Consider the following 18,233-nt stretch of genomic DNA (forward strand, 5'->3'; position numbering starts at 1 on the left):
TTAATGGTGCTTGTCTCTGGCAGAGCAACATTCTTGTTATCTTGCATACTTCGCATATCTTGCAAAACTTCGGCACGTAACTTGTCCCGCAGCTTTTGTCCTAGACCCATGAATGAGGTGTCAAATCGAGCGGCTCATTGAGAAGGTGTGCTATGACTTTTATAAGCGATCCAACCAACGATGCTCACACAGTGGACAAAAAAGCGGCCAAAAAAGTCCCATTGACTTTCAGTGGCGGAATGTTCAGAAATTTGAATCTCAACTGTCACTTTCTCACACACACACACACACACACACACGCAGGGCCTGAGAAACCCTTTCTCTCATTCACACACACACATTTGACATCTTATCAAGCAGCCAATAGGTACTGACCTAAAATCTTCATCATCACCACACCCTAGCAACCACTTAGCAACCACCCTCTGGCCCTTAGGTATCCCATCCTCACGTCTGACTTCTGTACATTAAGTGCTTGGTTAAACGTTGAAACACTGAGCGGTACTTCCTCCATAGTTAGATGGTTCCTACTAAATCGTTCATCGGCAATTTTAGTTTGCATTTTAGTCCCGACATACAAAGCATCGCCCTCCTCTAAAACTCTATCCAGTTCAGGCATTTTGAACTTGATCCCTTCACTGTGATTGGCCAAAAATGTCAATGCTACACATGTGCACAGATGATTTCTTGAGAATTCATCATACCTCACATTGTTCTGACAATGAGATGCCTGCACAGACAAAACCCTGGGTGCACTATCACTACCTTCTGCATCTATTCTACCTGAAAACTGAGCTACAGCAGCACTGGTGCTTGCCTGTTCAACCTGCAAATAATCATTCATGGAATCAGGCTGCTGTGTAAAATTAGTGTTATATAATCTGTGTTAAACTGCACTCCATAGTGTTTGGGACAAAGACATTTTGCTAAACAATTTTAAGATAAGATTTGGGGTGGGGGGGACTACAGAAAAGGCATTTGTACACATCAAGTGTGCACAAAATACACATGATCAATATTTTCTTTGCAGTCAGAACATTAATTTAGTAATATACTTGAGATTGGGATTACTGGAAAAATTGTCTTTTGAATGAAAGTCACAAAATGAAAAACAGGAGCAGCTGCATTTGGAAATAAGTAAATTGCAATAATTTTTTTTTTTTAAATAATCAAGCACTTTAATTGAGGAACTTTAATTGAGGAATTATGACAGCCCTGGTCCCAAACATTAAGGTGTAATCCAAGACACAGATATCAATAGTACCTTGTTAATCCTGGAGAGTCTGGTCTGTTCATCTTCCAGGTTTTTCCAGGTAAACTTTCTCCAACGGAGTTTTTGAGCCTGAGATCTCTTTCCTTTCCGTGGCATCCTTAATAATGTCAAAAGATAAAAAAAATATGAGACAAAAAAAATCTTGACAAATATATATTTCTCTTTGTATTGTTTAATTAGCATTAAATAATGACAGCAGGTAAATTTGGATGCTGTCACTTTAAGATCAGCTGCACAAATCCATTATACTTGTGCATCGTTCTTATTTAATTTCTCATTTCTTTTTTTTACATTAAGACATAAATTACTCTGTTTACTTGCAAATAGTCAAACCAAAAATTATGCAGACATTTTGCTATATTTTTACTAGTGGGTGCAGGACACTATAGTTCATTTATGTAAGTGAGGATAGCAAAATAGACATAATTACCTATTATAACCAAAAAAAGCTTCATACAGTGTGCTACCAGTAAAACTGATGAAACATTTGGACACTTTGAACTGCCAGTGTTATCTGACATTATTAAGATTTTTTTCTGACATTTTTTAACTCTGAAATCTTGTCCTATTTTATGACCATTATTTAACTACTGTGAATAAATTTTATTAATGAATGAAATGTACAAGATGTCTAAATAAATGTTTATTTGACTGTACAAGTCACTTTGACATATTAATGTCACATATGGCGCATTTAATATATCTGATATATCCGGCACACCCCTAAAAGCAACCCATGGGTTTCTTTTTAATCATTAAATGTAGTGCAACTAATAGAAAGTGTATACTGAAATACACTTATTTGTTAGTCAAATTAATTTTAACAGGACATTCTCACTTTAATAGGCACATACTTTGAAAGTCCTCCTGGCATACCTCCTGGTAGCAACCATTTAGAGCACCTTAGCAATCATATTACAAAATAAAGAAGCCACATCCCATCATACAGACATGTTGGTTTGCTCCCATGCAGTAATGCAGAATGACCCAAAACACCCTAGCAACCGAGTGCCGAGATTTGCCACGTGCAAGCACCAATCACATTTTCTTCAGGAAATGTACATTCTAGTGTTCTACTTACAATTAAATCAGTCAAGACGTCATTTTTAAAATGTGCATTACCTTACAGGCATGTCTGCTTATGACCAAACAAAATGTTTATTTATGTTTGTATATGATATAGTTTATATACATTTCCCTATATTTTTAAATAATTCCCATAAATTCCTGTAAATTCCCATAAATTCCCGTAAAGTTTCCAATTTGGAATATTTCCAAAATTCCCCAGATATAGTTCCCGTTGAATGTTTCCGGAAATTTACCGCAAACTTTCCGCCCCTTTGCAACCCTAGTACAGACGCCATGATGCACTACATAGTGTACAGACGCCATGATGCACTACATAGTGTACAGACGCCATGATGCACTACATAGTGTACAGACGCCATGATGCACTACATAGTGTACAGACGCCATGATGCACTACATAGTGTACAGACGCCATGATGCACTACATAGTGTACAGACGCCATGATGCACTACATAGTGTACAGACGCCATGATGCACTACATAGTGTACAGACGCCATGATGCACTACATAGTGTACAGACGCCATGATGCACTACATAGTGTACAGACGCCAAGATGCACTACATAGTGTACAGACGCCATGATGCACTACATAGTGTACAGACACCATGATGCACTACATAGTGTACAGACGCCATGATGCACTACATAGTGTACAGACACCATGATGCACTACATAGTGTACAGACACTATGATGCACTACATAGTGTACAAACACTATGATGCACTACATAGTGTACAGACACCATGATGCACTACATAGTGTACAGACACTATGATGCACTACATAGTGTACAGACACCATGATGCACTACATAGTGTACAGACACTATGATGCACTACATAGTGTACAGACGCCATGATGCACTACATAGTGTACAGACACTATAATCTCGTCCCCTACATAGTGTACAGACACTATGATGCACTACATAGTGTACAGACGCCATGATGCACTACATAGTGTACAGACACCATGATGCACTACATAGTGTACAGACACCATGATGCACTACATAGTGTACAGACACCATGATGCACTACATAGTGTACAGACACCATGATGCACTACATAGTGTACAGACACCATGATGCACTACATAGTGTACAGACACCATGATGCACTACATAGTGTACAGACACTATGATGCACTACATAGTGTACAGACACCATGATGCACTACATAGTGTACAGACACCATGATGCACTACATAGTGTACAGACACTATGATGCACTACATAGTGTACAGACACCATGATGCACTACATAGTGTACAGACACTATGATGCACTACATAGTGTACAGACACCATGATGCACTACATAGTGTACAGACACCATGATGCACTACATAGTGTACAGACACTATGATGCACTATATAGTGTACAGACGCCATGATGCACTACATAGTGTACAGACACCATGATGCACTACATAGTGTACAGACACCATGATGCACTACATAGTGTACAGACACTATAATCTCGTCCCCTACATAGTGTACAGACACTATGATGCACTACATAGTGTACAGACACCATGATGCACTACATAGTGTACAGACACTATGATGCACTACATAGTGTACAGACACCATGATGCACTACATAGTGTACAGACACTATGATGCACTACATAGTGTACAGACGCCATGATGCACTACATAGTGTACAGACACTATAATCTCGTCCCCTACATAGTGTACAGACACTATGATGCACTACATAGTGTACAGACGCCATGATGCACTACATAGTGTACAGACACTATAATCTCGTCCCCTACATAGTGTACAGACACTATGATGCACTACATAGTGTACAGACGCCATGATGCACTACATAGTGTACAGACACCATGATGCACTACATAGTGTACAGACACCATGATGCACTACATAGTGTACAGACACCATGATGCACTACATAGTGTACAGACACTATGATGCACTACATAGTGTACAGACACTATGATGCACTACATAGTGTACAGACACCATGATGCACTACATAGTGTACAGACACTATGATGCACTACATAGTGTACAGACACCATGATGCACTACATAGTGTACAGACACCATGATGCACTACATAGTGTACAGACACTATGATGCACTACATAGTGTACAGACTCCATGATGCACTACATAGTGTACAGACACTATGATGCACTACATAGTGTACAGACACCATGATGCACTACATAGTGTACAGACACCATGATGCACTACATAGTGTACAGACACTATGATGCACTATATAGTGTACAGACGCCATGATGCACTACATAGTGTACAGACACCATGATGCACTACATAGTGTACAGACACCATGATGCACTACATAGTGTACAGACACTATAATCTCGTCCCCTACATAGTGTACAGACACTATGATGCACTACATAGTGTACAGACGCCATGATGCACTACATAGTGTACAGACACCATGATGCACTACATAGTGTACAGACACCATGATGCACTACATAGTGTACAGACACCATGATGCACTACATAGTGTACAGACACCATGATGCACTACATAGTGTACAGACGCCATGATGCACTACATAGTGTACAGACGCCATGATGCACTACATAGTGTACAGACGCCATGATGCACTACATAGTGTACAGACGCCATGATGCACTACATAGTGTACAGACGCCATGATGCACTACATAGTGTACAGACGCCATGATGCACTACATAGTGTACAGACGCCATGATGCACTACATAGTGTACAGACGCCATGATGCACTACATAGTGTACAGACGCCATGATGCACTACATAGTGTACAGACGCCATGATGCACTACATAGTGTACAGACACCATGATGCACTACATAGTGTACAGACACCATGATGCACTACATAGTGTACAGACACCATGATGCACTACATAGTGTACAGACACCATGATGCACTACATAGTGTACAGACACCATGATGCACTACATAGTGTACAGACGCCATGATGCACTACATAGTGTACAGACGCCATGATGCACTATATAGTGTACAGACGCCATGATGCACTACATAGTGTACAGACACCATGATGCACTACATAGTGTACAGACGCCATGATGCACTACATAGTGTACAGACGCCATGATGCACTACATAGTGTACAGACGCCATGATGCACTACATAGTGTACAGACGCCATGATGCACTACATAGTGTACAGACACCATGATGCACTACATAGTGTACAGACACCATGATGCACTACATAGTGTACAGACACCATGATGCACTACATAGTGTACAGACACCATGATGCACTACATAGTGTACAGACACCATGATGCACTACATAGTGTACAGACGCCATGATGCACTATATAGTGTACAGACGCCATGATGCACTACATAGTGTACAGACACCATGATGCACTACATAGTGTACAGACACCATGATGCACTACATAGTGTACAGACACCATGATGCACTACATAGTGTACAGACACCATGATGCACTACATAGTGTACAGACACTATAATCTCGTCCCCTACATAGTGCACTTCAATAGTGACAACAACCTGGGATTCGGCAGCTAATGTTAGCCGAGCAGCTCAGTTTGCATCAGGATTTAAAAGAGAATAAAGTTAATCACCTGAAACACAAATAAATAGACTTCACTAAATGAATTAAAACCGGATCCGAAGTATTTTATGTACCGAGAATGATGTAAGAGCTCTTCCGCCGTTGCAGCTCTCGTCTTCTTCTGTTCCTCTGAGTTTAAGGCAGATCTGAAGCTGCACTTCGCCTCCTGGTGGAGTTCAGTATAATCACCAAAAATAAATAAATAATAATAATAATGATTTCTGAACAGAATCCTATGAGCAGCTCACACTTAAGCCTAAAACAGCTGGATGAACATCTGAACTCCAACCTTTGTAGGATGTTTTATCGCATAAACTGCACTGAGATGAAGGAGAAAGCCCTAATTCTAGACCTAATTCTTTATTATTTTAACTAGCGCTTGTCTGAGTGCTGTGATGAGACGTGAATCCTGAAAACATTAAAGTGTGTGATTTCTGTCACAGTGTCTATGTGACAAATAACTGATATAAATACCATTATCAAATAGCAAGCATCCCCTTTCTTCTTCTAGGCATATCACTGTCTGCTTAACTACAATCAAATAAACTACAATTGGATCCAATTAAAGCTTTGTTGATAGTTTGAGTTGGTTTACCCTGTAATCCAGTGCTCCAGCTCTGTCCACTGACATAACTTTGCTGTTGCTCATTGTGGTAGGTGCTGTTTTAGTACTTTACCAAATGCACCTAATTTTTTTCCAAGTTGTTCATATCTCCCAAGGTTTGTAGAATATTAATATGTGCCACACCTCTGGAAAACTGTCCGTAGTGTGTGATTGCGTGAGTGAATGAGAGTGTGTGTGTGTGCCCTGCGATAGGTTGGCACTCCGTCCAGGGTGTATCCTGCCTTGATTCCCGATGACGCCTGAGATAGGCACAGGCTCCCCGTGACCCGAGGTAGTTCGGATAAGCGGTAGCAAATGAGTGAGAGTAATATGTGCCACTGGGGTGGTTGTGGCTCTTCCTCACCAGTTTATGCTGTTAGCTGTAACGCTTGCTGCCTTTGTCATATTTCCCACATCTTACTGTCTAATTGCCCAGCAGCCCTAAGAGCCATGTGTTGATACCCTACGCATATCTAGCAGTTGATTTGTTGATTTTCTTTGCACTTTCGTTTATTTTAATCTTCTTTCAATCACAGCAACCATAAGTTAAAATAGAAGCACCTTTCTTTTGGTTTACAATTCACTCATCTATCATCATTTTTAACCAGGATTAACAGTTTAACAGCTCGTGCCACAATGCAAACATCCTCCTCTTATATGCTCCTGAACATGAAATTTCACCATTTTTTACCTTCCTCGGGAATTTACATCATAAACAGTGTCATTTATAGATGCTATATACTGTGGCAAAGAAAAACTGCTCAACCCTGTGGGCAACCAGGACCATGTGGGTCACCAGTGTGCAAGATGAGTGAGAGCTAGATGGAGAGCAGTGGAAAAGAACAAAAGGTGAACTGGTGTGAGTCCAGTGTAGGTGGTAGCCTAGCTGTGAGATGACTTAGAACCAGTTTCTCAAAGTACTTCATAACAATGGAGGTGAGTGCCACAAGGCAGATATTGTGAGTAGCTCTTAGATGGCCAAGCGGCAGTAGCACGCAGAGGCCACTACCAATCAAATACGGTACTATTTACATTTTTAGCCCGACTATTCTTAGTACATGGACACCAGAGACAGCGTTATCCATGTACTATCTACCTGAAGTCTATCTAGGTGGCTGAGGTTATTTTGGTAGAGATGATGAAGGTACTAAACAAGGTTGGGATTGTGCAGTAATTTTGAGTTCTGGGGAAGTTCCACTGGGCTGCGATGCTGGACCCAATATTTCTAAAAACATGGACCAGAGTGTGTGTTAATGTTGGAGTCAAAGAGGAGTCTCTGTAAATTATTTAAACCTAGGATACAGCATAACAATGTCCAGGCTATGGAACAGGTGAGCAGCTCTTTACTCTTCAGCGGCTTTGTTGGATCAAGTTGGAGGGTTACAGGAGGACACTAATCTAGTTTACATTATTTTGTAGAATTAGACCCATGATTGTTGGCCTTTTTTGATAGGATTCCCAAAGGAATATGTGGCCCTAATTTCATGTAAGCTAATCTCTGTATAAGAGCAGTGATAACAGGGGGACAAACATGTTAAGAGAATTCTTTTGGGTTTTATTAGGCCCAAGTTAGCTCTGTTCACAGAATGAACAAAAACCTGAAATACAATTAATGTAGCAAATCAGCTGCATAAACTTGGACTAATCCTAAATGATGATAAATTTCAATATTAATGTTATAAAATAAAGAAAGAAGAAAATAGTACAGAAATAAGCTTTAATCAGCTGCATTGTTTTTCTTTTAAGACCTAGAGATTTCCCAGCTCCAGGTGAAGCAGGCGGTAATCGATACACAGTAGATTATAAAATAGCTCCTTCTCTAATTTCCTATATTTCCTATAATGAAAACATTAAAAGCATAGGAGCACAATGACCATCCATTTAACTTAGGACCTCACAAATTTAATAGTACATGAACATATTTACCAACATAATACCAATTATACTACCATTCAAACTACATCGAGTTAAATTCACTGACAAACAGGAGTGAACTGAGTACTACAGCAAAACTGTCATTATTTTTTCAAAACCAGATTATTACAATTCTAAACGATCTGTTTAAACAATCATGCCTGCTTGGGTGGTAGAGATACCTGTATATTTTTGTACATTTTTTTCTGCTTTGTTTAAAAACATGAAATTATATGTCTTCAATGTATGAACGTCTGATTATCAGAAGTTATGCTTGAGGCAATAAAACAATCCCAAACGGCAAACACTAAAACAGCTTCTGTCCAGTGTGAGTGCGTTGGTGTTTTCGGAGATTACTGAGCTGACTAAAACTCTTCCCACACTGTAAACAGTGATAGGGCTTTTCTCCGGTGTGAATTCGCTGGTGCTTTTCAAGATGACTCTGTTGATTAAAACTCTTTCCGCACTGCAAGCAGTGATACGGTTTCTCTCCGGTGTGAATGCGCTGGTGTCTTTGAAGAGCTGCTTTCTCAGTAAAACTTTTCCCACACTGTAAGCAGGGATATGGTTTCTCTCCAGTGTGAATTCGCTGGTGTCTTCGAAGAGCTGCTTTCTCACTAAAGCTCTTTCCACACTGTGAGCACTCATACGGTTTCTCTCCTGTGTGAATGCGTTGGTGTAGTTGGAGACCACCAGGTAGAGTAAAACTCTTCCCACACTGTGCACACTTATATGGCCTCTCACCTGTGTGAAAGCGCTGGTGTCTTTGGAGAGCACTCTGATAAGTAAAACCCTTCCCACAAAAAGAACAATGGTAATTGTTCCTCCCAGGTTGTTCCTGAGAGGTGTTAACTGGGAGGCCAACAATCTCGCCCGAGTTCAGGCGTCTCAGATATTCCTCATAGTGGCATCTTTTGATGTGTTTGTGGAGGTAAATTTCAGATGTATATGAAAGTGGACATAAAGAGCAAGTGAAGACTTGCAGAAAGGTGTAGGTCATACCTGTAGTACAGAAAAATAAATAAAAAGTCAGAAAAATTTTACAACAATATCTGTCAAGCATCAGTTAAATTTTAACTACTGTTGATGACATGGTGAAGAATCCAGCATTACGCCAGTAACAGGAGCATTAGTGAGATCAGATACTGATAATTGTGAGAAGGTCTGGGGGGCAGTCTGCGTTCAATAGGGTTAAGTCAGAGTCATTATCATGTTGGAGCAGAGTTTTGTCTCTCAGTTCCAGTGAAGGGAAATTAACATTTTAGACAATTTTAACACAATTCTGTTCTTCCAAATTTGAAGTAACATTAAGTGGAAGTACGATTGCAATGACTATGATTGCATAATAAGATTAAAAACAAAACAATTTGCAAGAAAAGAGAGAGGATGAGTAGTCAACTGACCACAAAGAGAGGGGATGAGTAGTCAACCGACCACCACGTTTTGGAATGCACACTCCTCTTTACAACCAGAAAAGTCCAGGACCTCAAAGGGAATGGGGTATCTGGGGTGCTAGGTCATGTGATCCAGTCACCTGTGTGATCTCAGTCCTGGTGTTAAATCCAAACCGTATACATGTCTGTGTGTCATTTCGTGTCTTGATTTTTTGTGGTTTTCACTGATATCAAAATGTAGTGAAGGTTGGAGAGGGTTTCAGCAAACATGTTATATGCAGATATTATTTTCCTGACATATCCAAAATAAAACACCCAACAAGTTCACCAGGTCACATGGAATATTTCAATACTGAGGAAAAAGTGGTTGGGATTATGGTTGCAAAATTTCTGGAATTTGCACAGCTAGAAAATGTATTAACAGGAATTAATAGGCTTAACCTGGAATTTACAGAATTAGCAAATAACAGGGAACCATAATGCAGGGGAAAAAATCTTGCAGGATAATCTTGTTTAAAACAACCATATTGGCTACAATTTTAGTTGAATTTCTACCCTGTACATTCATCAATCCCACACGCAGCACTTCACCTACCGCAGGGATATTGAGGCCACACCCCCTAATGTACTGTACATTCATCAATCCCACACACAGCACTCCACCTACCGCAGGGATATTGAGGCAAACTCAAAAAACTTCAACAAGCCAAGGAAGATGCGTACAGAGGGGGGGACAAAACTCTGTATAAGCAGGCCAGACCTCAACACCTTCTACTGCAGGTTTGAGAACAGCATCTTCATACCTCCCATCCAACCCAGCACACTGACTGACATCACACCTAATGGGAACCCCATTAACAACTCCTCCCAGCACTCAAGTTGCACTCACGATTTGTGAAGAGGATGTGAATTGGCTCTTTCAGAGACAGAAGACAAGGAAAGCCCCTGGCCCAGACGGGGTCTCCCCCTCCTGTCTCAAAGCATGTGCTGATCGACTGGCTCCTATTTTCACCATTATCTTCAACAGATCTCTGGAGCTGTGTGAAGTCCCCTCCTGCTTTAAACTCTCCACAATCGTCCCGGTCCCCAAGAAACCCTCCATCACTGGACTGAATGGCTACAGGCCTGTCGCTCTGACATCTGTTGTCATGAAGACCTTTGAACAGCTGGTATTGGCCCACCTAAAGTCTGTCACAGAACAGATGCTGGATCCCCTACAGTTTGCCTACCGTGCAAACAGGTCAGTCAACGACGCAGTCAACATTGGACTGCACTACATTCTGCAACACCTGGACTGCCCAGGGACATAGGCCCGGATTCTGTTTGTTGACTTTAGTTCGCCTTTTAATACTATAATTCCGGAAATTCTTCACTCCAAACTCCTAAGGCTCACTATACCCCTTCCATCTGTCAGTGGATCACCAGCTTCCTGACAGACAGGAAACAACAGGTGAGACTGGGAGGTGTCACTTCCAGCATTCGGACAATCAGCACTGGCGCTCCACAGGGATGTGTCCTCTCCCCACTGCTATTCTCCCTCTACACTAATGACTGCACTTCAACTGACCCAACTGTTAAACTCCTGAAGTTTGCAGATGATACTACGCTCACTAGTCTCATCCAAGATGGCGACGAATCTGCATACCGACAGGAGGTGAAGCGGCTGGTGCTGTGGTGCAGTCAGAACAGTCTGGAGCTAAACACCCTCAAAACTGTGGAGATGATAGTGGACTTTAGGAAAGACCCCCCCCAACACTACCCCCTCTCACAATATCCAACAGCCCGGTGTCATCTGTGGAGACCTTCAAGTTTCTGGGCACTACCATTTCCCAAGACCTGAAATGGGAGTGCAACATAAACTCCATCATCAAAAAGGCCCAGCAGAGGATGTACTTTCTACGTCAATTAAGGAAGTTTGGTCTGCCACAGGAGCTGTTGATGCTGTTGTACACTGCAGTCATAGAATCTGTCCTGTTCACATCCATCACCATCTGGTTTGGTGCAGCAACAAAACAGGTCAGAAACAGACTGCAACGCATGGTTAGAACAGCAGAAAAAATAATTGGCGCCCCCCTGCCCACTCTCCAGGACTTGTACGACACAAGAACCAGAAACCGGGCAGTAAACATCACCACTGACCCTTCACACCCTGGACACAACCTCTTTCAGCTCCTCCCTTCTCTCAGGTGCTACAGAACTTTACTTACTAAAACTGCCAGACACAGGAACAGTTTCTTTCCCCAGACAATCACCCTGATTAACACCTCACCATAATTATATTCACTGCTTCATATCTATAAGTACTGCATTATCAGGACTGTCAGTCATCACATCATCTGTATATTACACACTACTGCTGCTGTATATTGCACAAAAAGCATAATATTGCACAATATTGTTATTTGCACTCCCACACTTGTTGTACATAACTGATCGTTCATATTCCATATTCATATTTTATTCATTCTATATTCATATTTTATACTCATTCTGTCTATATTGTATCTCATCGTCTGCATTGTTTTCTTGTATAGTATTGTGTTATTTATGTCAGTACCTTTGAGAGTCACAAACTGCTGGAACCAAATTCCTTGTGTGCCAACACACTTGGCCAATAAATCTGATTCTGATCCCACACAGCACTCCACCTACCACAGGGATATTGAGGCCACACCCCCTAATGTACTGTACATTCATCAATCCCACACAGCACTTCACCTATTGCAGGGATATTGAGGCCACACCCCCTAATGTGCTGTACATTCCTCCATAACACACATAGTTTCATCATCATCCTGTCTATAAACACCCTCCCCCAAAACTATTTCTATTCATTTGCATCAATTGTAAAATGATTTTTATTCCAAAATATAATTGTTTAACTAATTATTTACATATCTGCACATTGCATTGCTTCCAACACAAAACATAACCTGCTGAGTGGGTTAGTAATACATTTTTATTTAAATTTAATTCGATAATAAATTGGACATAACTGTTTTCTGAGCACTTTTTGTTCCAGAGGTAATCAAAAGTGACATCCTTGGCGTAATCCTCTTCATACCACATCAAGAGCTCCTGTCCTGGTTCGATGGGCTGACTGCAGCGGTACAGAATCCCACCTTGATACTGAAATGCTACCAGATTCTGCTCTCGCTCATTACGAGCACAATTCACATACCTGAGAGAATATAGTGATATAATGAAAGGTAAAAGTGAGAGATCAGTTAGTGTCAGGTGATAGATGGAAGTGTTCTGACGAATACAAAATGGTAAAATCAATTTATATAAACAAAGAGAGAACAGCACAGCGTACGTCACTTGTTCTTATCTCACCTCATCCAGTTTGAGTTCATCTCTGATGTGGCGTCAATGTATTTTTCACACTGCTCGCTCTGGTACACCTGCAAAAAATGATGACCTTTACATGGACTATGTTGGGCCAGAAGGTAAGAAAGTGAAATGAACCATTTCAACATTATTAACAACATTGTTAGTAAAATTCCCCAGATTTAACCCTTATCCTGAAACAAGAATACATGTAGAAAATAACAGAATCGTGACCAAGCAGATTATCAGAATTCTTTTGTTTAGTCTAGCTTTTTATAAATAGCTTTTTCTAGAGTGTTACGTGAACTGGAATGTCTGGATGTTGGTGATTAAGGTGTTGGATTACTGATCGGCAGGGCGTGAGTTTGAATCCCAGGTCCACCAAGTTGCCACTGCTGGGAATCTGAGAAAGGCCTTTAACCCTCAATTGCTCAGTTGTATAAATTGAAATAAAAATGTAAGTCACTCTGGATAAGAGAGTCTGCTAAATGCTGTAAATGTTATGCCCTACTTCTACTTGGGAGTTCTCAGCACACTCACTCACTAATTTATCATTAGGGATAAATTTTATTTTGAAATTTATTTCCTGAATTCTTATATTCCCCTTAAATCCCCTTTATGAGGAACTTAAAACCAAGGTCCGTGACGACGCCCGGTATGGTGCAACCGGGGCCCCACCCTGGAGCCAGGCACGGGGTTGGGGCTCACATGCGAGCGCCTGGTGGCCGGGTCTTACGGTGGGCCCACCACCTGCAGGAGGAACCGTAAGGAGCCGGTGCATTGTGAATTGGGTAGCAGTCGAAGGCGGGGGCCTCGGCGACCCAATCCCCGGACACGGAATCTGGCTCTAGGGACATGAAATGTCACCTCGCTGGGGGGGAAGGAGCCTGAGCTGGTGCGGGAGGTTGAGAGAGACCGACTAGAGATAGTTGGGCTCGCCTCCACGCACAGCTCAGGCTCTGGAACCCAACTCCTCGAGAGAGGCTGGACTCTTTACTACTCTGGAGATGCCCGCGGTGAGAGGCGGCAGGCTGGTGTGGGCTTGCTCATAGCCCCCCAGCTCAGCCACCATGTGTTGGAGTTCACCCGGTGAACAAGAGGGTCGTTTCCCTGCGCCTTCAGGTCGGGGATAGGTCTCTCACTGTTATATGTGCTTACAGGCCAAATGGCAGTGTAGAGTACCCGACCTTCTTGGCGTCTCTGGGAGGGGTGCTGGAAAGTGCTCCGACCGGGGACTAGATCGTTCTACTGGGGGACTTCAATGCTCACATGGACAGCGACAGTGACACCTGGAGGTGCGCGATTGGGAGGAACGGCCCTCCCAACCTGAACCAGAGTGGTGTTCTGTTATTGGACTTCTGTGCTAATCACAGTTTGTCCATAACGAACACCATGTTCAAGCATAAGGGTGTCCATCAGTGCACATGGCATCAGGACACCCTAGGTCAGAGGTTGATGATCGACTTTGTGGTTGTTTCATCTGACCTCCGGCCGTATGTCTTGGACACTCGGGTAAAAAGAGGGGCGGAACTGATCACCACCTGGTGGTGAGTTGGATCTGATGGCGGGGGAGGAAGTTGGACAGACCCAAACGTACTGTGAGGGTCTGCTGGGAACGTTTGGCAGAGTCTCCGGTCAGAGAGATCTTCAACTCCCACCTCCGGCAGAGCTTCAACCAGATCCTGAGGGAGGTTGGAGACATTGAGTCCGAGTGGACCATGTTCTCCACCTCCATTGTCGACTCGGCCACTCAGAGCTGTGGCCGTAAGGTCTCCGGTGCCTGTTGTGGCGGCAATCCCCGAACTTGGGTGGTGGACCCCGGAAGTAAGGGATGCCATCAAGCTGAAGGAGTCCTGTTGAGCCTGGTTGGCTCGGGGGACTCCGGAGGCAGCTGATAATTACCGGAGGGCCAAGCGAGCTTCAGCCCGGGTGGTTGCGGAGGCAAAAACCCAGGTCTGGGAGGAGTTCGGTGAGGTCATAGAGAAGAACTATTGGTCGGCCTCAAAGAAATTCTGGCAAACCGTCCGGCGCCTCAGGAGGGGGAAGCAGTGCCCTGCACACACTGTTTACAGTGGGAGTGGGAATCTGCTGACTTCGACTGGGGACATCCTCGGAAGGTGGAAGGAGTACTTCGAGGATCTCCTCAACCCCACCGACATGTCTTCCACTGAGGAAGCAGAGGCCGAGGGCTCAGTTGTGGACTTGTCGATCCCCCAAGCTGAGGTCACTGAGGTAGTTGAGAAGCTCCTCGGTGGCAATGCACCGGGGGTGGATGAGATCCGCCCTGAGTACCTCAAGTCTCTGGATGTTGTGGGGCTGTCTTGGTTGACACACCTCTGCAACGTCGCGTGGCGGCTGGGGACAGTTCCTCTGGATTGGCAGACTGAGGTGGTGGACCCTCTGTTTAAGAAGGGGGACCGGAGAGTGTGTTCCAACTACAGGGGGATCACACTCCTCAGCCTCCCCGGAAAAGTCTATGCCAGGGTACTGGAGAGGAGATTCGGCTGATAACCGGACCTCAGATTCAGGAGGAACAATGCTGTTTTCATCCTGGTCGTGGAACACTGGACCATCTCTATACCCTCACCAGGTTGCTGGAGGGTTCATGGGAGTTTGCCCAACCAGTCCACATGTGCTTTGTGGATCTGGAGAAGGCATTCGACTGTGTCCCTCATGGCAACCTGTGGGGGGTTCTCTGGGAGTATGGGGTCCGGGGCCCTCTGCTAAGGGCTGTCCGGTCCCTATATGACCGGAGCAGGAGTTTGGTTCGCATTGCCGGCAGTAAGTCAGACTTGTTCCCGGTGCATGTTGGACTCCGGCAGGGCTGCCCTTGGTCACCGGTCCTGCTCATTATTTATATGGACAGGATTTCTAGGCGCAGTCAGGGGCTAGAGGGAGTCCGGTTTGGGGACCACAGGATTTCGTCTCTGCTTTTTACAGACGATGCTGTCCTGTTGGCTTCATCAAATCAGGACCTTCAGCGTGCACTGGGACGGTTTGCAGCCGAGTGTGAAGCGGCGGGGATGAGAATCAGCACCTCCAAGTCCGAGGCCATGGTTTTCAGCTGGAAAAAGGGTGGCTTGTCCCCTTCAGGTTTGTGGAGAGCTCCTGCCTTAAGTGGAGGAGTTTAAGTATCTTGGGGTCTTGTTCACGAGTGAGGGAAGGACGAAGCGGGAGATCGACAGGCGGATCGGTGTATCCTCTGCAGTGATGCGGTCGATATACCGGTCTGTTGTGATACAGAAAGAGCTGAGCTGCAAGGCAAAGCTCTCTATTTACCAGTCAATCTACGTTCCTACCCTCACCTATGGTCATGAGCTTTGGGTCATGACTGAAAGGACAAGATCCCGGATACAGGCGGCCGAAATGAGTTTCCTCCGTAGGGTGGCTGGGCGCTCCCTTAGAGATAGGGTGAGGAGCTCAGTCACTCGGGAGGATCTCAGAGTAGAGCCGCTGCTCCTCCACATCAAGAGGAGTCAGCTGAGGTGGCTCGGGCATCTGTTCTGGATGCCTCCTGGACGCCTCCCTGGAGAGGTGTTCCGGGCATGTCCAACCGGGAGGAGGCCCTGGGGAAGACCTAGGACACGCTGGAGGGACTATGTCTCTTGGTTGGCCTGGGAACACCTCTGTATTCTCCCGGAAGAGCTGGAGGAAGTGTCCGGGAAGAGGGAAGTCTGGGTATCCCTGCTTAGACTGCTGCCCCTGCGACTCGGCCCCGGATAAGCGGCAGAAGATGGATGGATGGATGGATGGAAGGACTTATATTTCTGTAATTCTGCACTGTGACAATGTTCATTGTAAAAAGTGTTTTACAAATAAAATGGAACTGAATCTACTGTAACTGTATATCAGTGAACTGGAGTCCTGTCAGATGATTAGACTAGCCTGAGATGTTACTGCCTACCCACATTAAACCACATCAAACATATAAATGTTACCGTGCAGCTGAAGATGATCAACACCCCAATAAGGCTAGAGTTACAGTTCTAATCCTTACACTGATGTAAAGAACAGAGAGGATCTTGGACCATCATCCATGAAGAATACTTCAAAATCATTTACTTTCTTAGATTTCATCACGTGAACTTTGAAACTTTGACAGAGGGAGTTTTGAAAGACTGAAGGTTGAGATGCCACTAATAAACTTTAGCTTTGTGTTCCTGTACAGTCAGCCAACTTCATGTTGCCATACCAGACAAATCTAATTGCATCTCTGTGTCTCGTAGATAGAAGCTCTCTCACCACCCAGGAGTAGCTGCTGTTCATGGCTTCCTCTCGCTCTACCATGTCTCCCTGGTAAGGCCCAAAGTGCGCACCAAGAGGAATAGTGTCACTATTGTTAAACACTCCCAGGCCTGAGTCTGGAATACTGGACTTCCGAATCTCTAGACCTGGAGGAAGGGTTTGTCTGGCTCGGTCAGAGACCCCCAGTGGAACCGCAACATCAGGGATGAAGAGAGCCGGACCGTGAACCTCACACTTATTGACAAAGAAAGATTTGCAATCCTCACAATCTGAAAGAAGAGGAAAGACATGTTTCTTCTACACTTCTCAGATCTGACATGTTTGAGATGTAGACAATAACACAGCTTTATGAACCAGGTGAATCTTCTCTCAAAGGCACAGTTTGTTTCTCTGTCACAATTTACTTCTTGTAAATATAAACAGTGTTTAAACGTCTGTCTCATTGTCATGTCTATTAGTTTTCAGATCAAACTGCTAACGTTTCCTGTTGTCTTACAGAGATAGTCGTCATGTTCAGGTTCTTCTTCTTTTAGTATTATCTGTAATCCAAGGTTCTGTTGGTCCTCAGGGGTGAGGTCTTCCAGAGAGCTCGATGTTCCTCCATCTAAAGATGAATAACTCTCATTTAAAAACTGTCTCACGTGAATATCTGACAGATTTAAAGGTGAAATTTAAACACAGACTGCATGATTGACTTACTGATAAAATCTTCATCTTCATCAGTTTCTTCCTCTTTCAGAGGTTTTTTCCAGAAGTCT

The 18,233-nt window shown here is 43.6% G+C and overlaps 2 protein-coding genes across 6 annotated transcripts in view; both read right to left on the minus strand.

Moving 5' to 3' along the window:
* LOC132855719 (histone-lysine N-methyltransferase PRDM9-like) overlaps positions 1-6,122 on the minus strand; it is a 32,244-nt gene extending 26,122 nt beyond the window's left edge. For 4 of the 5 annotated variants that reach the window (XM_060884890.1, XM_060884892.1, XM_060884891.1 and 1 more), the window contains exons 1-2: positions 6,063-6,122; positions 1,265-1,370 (exon numbers count right to left, since the gene is read on the minus strand). In XM_060884890.1, coding sequence (XP_060740873.1) covers positions 1,265-1,369 — 105 coding nt within the window. In that variant the 5' untranslated portion in view covers position 1,370; positions 6,063-6,122. Of the gene's footprint in view, positions 1-1,264; positions 1,371-5,998 lie in introns of all 5 variants that reach the window. The other variant, XM_060884889.1, reaches the window with a different exon arrangement.
* Positions 6,123-8,126: 2,004 nt separating this feature from the next.
* Positions 8,127-18,233, minus strand: part of LOC132855722 (histone-lysine N-methyltransferase PRDM9-like) — a 12,897-nt gene continuing 2,790 nt past the window's right edge. Inside the window, exons 2-7 of the mRNA XM_060884895.1 lie at positions 18,175-18,233; positions 17,972-18,079; positions 17,473-17,744; positions 13,237-13,304; positions 12,897-13,081; positions 8,127-9,508 (exon numbers count right to left, since the gene is read on the minus strand). The exon at positions 18,175-18,233 is cut by the window's right edge and continues 137 nt beyond it. Of these exons, the coding sequence (XP_060740878.1) occupies positions 8,814-9,508; positions 12,897-13,081; positions 13,237-13,304; positions 17,473-17,744; positions 17,972-18,079; positions 18,175-18,233 (1,387 nt within the window). The 3' untranslated portion in view covers positions 8,127-8,813. The remainder of the gene's footprint in view (positions 9,509-12,896; positions 13,082-13,236; positions 13,305-17,472; positions 17,745-17,971; positions 18,080-18,174) is intronic.

Source organism: Tachysurus vachellii, chromosome 13 (genome assembly GCF_030014155.1).
Source record: "Tachysurus vachellii isolate PV-2020 chromosome 13, HZAU_Pvac_v1, whole genome shotgun sequence".
NCBI lineage: Eukaryota > Metazoa > Chordata > Actinopteri > Siluriformes > Bagridae > Tachysurus > Tachysurus vachellii.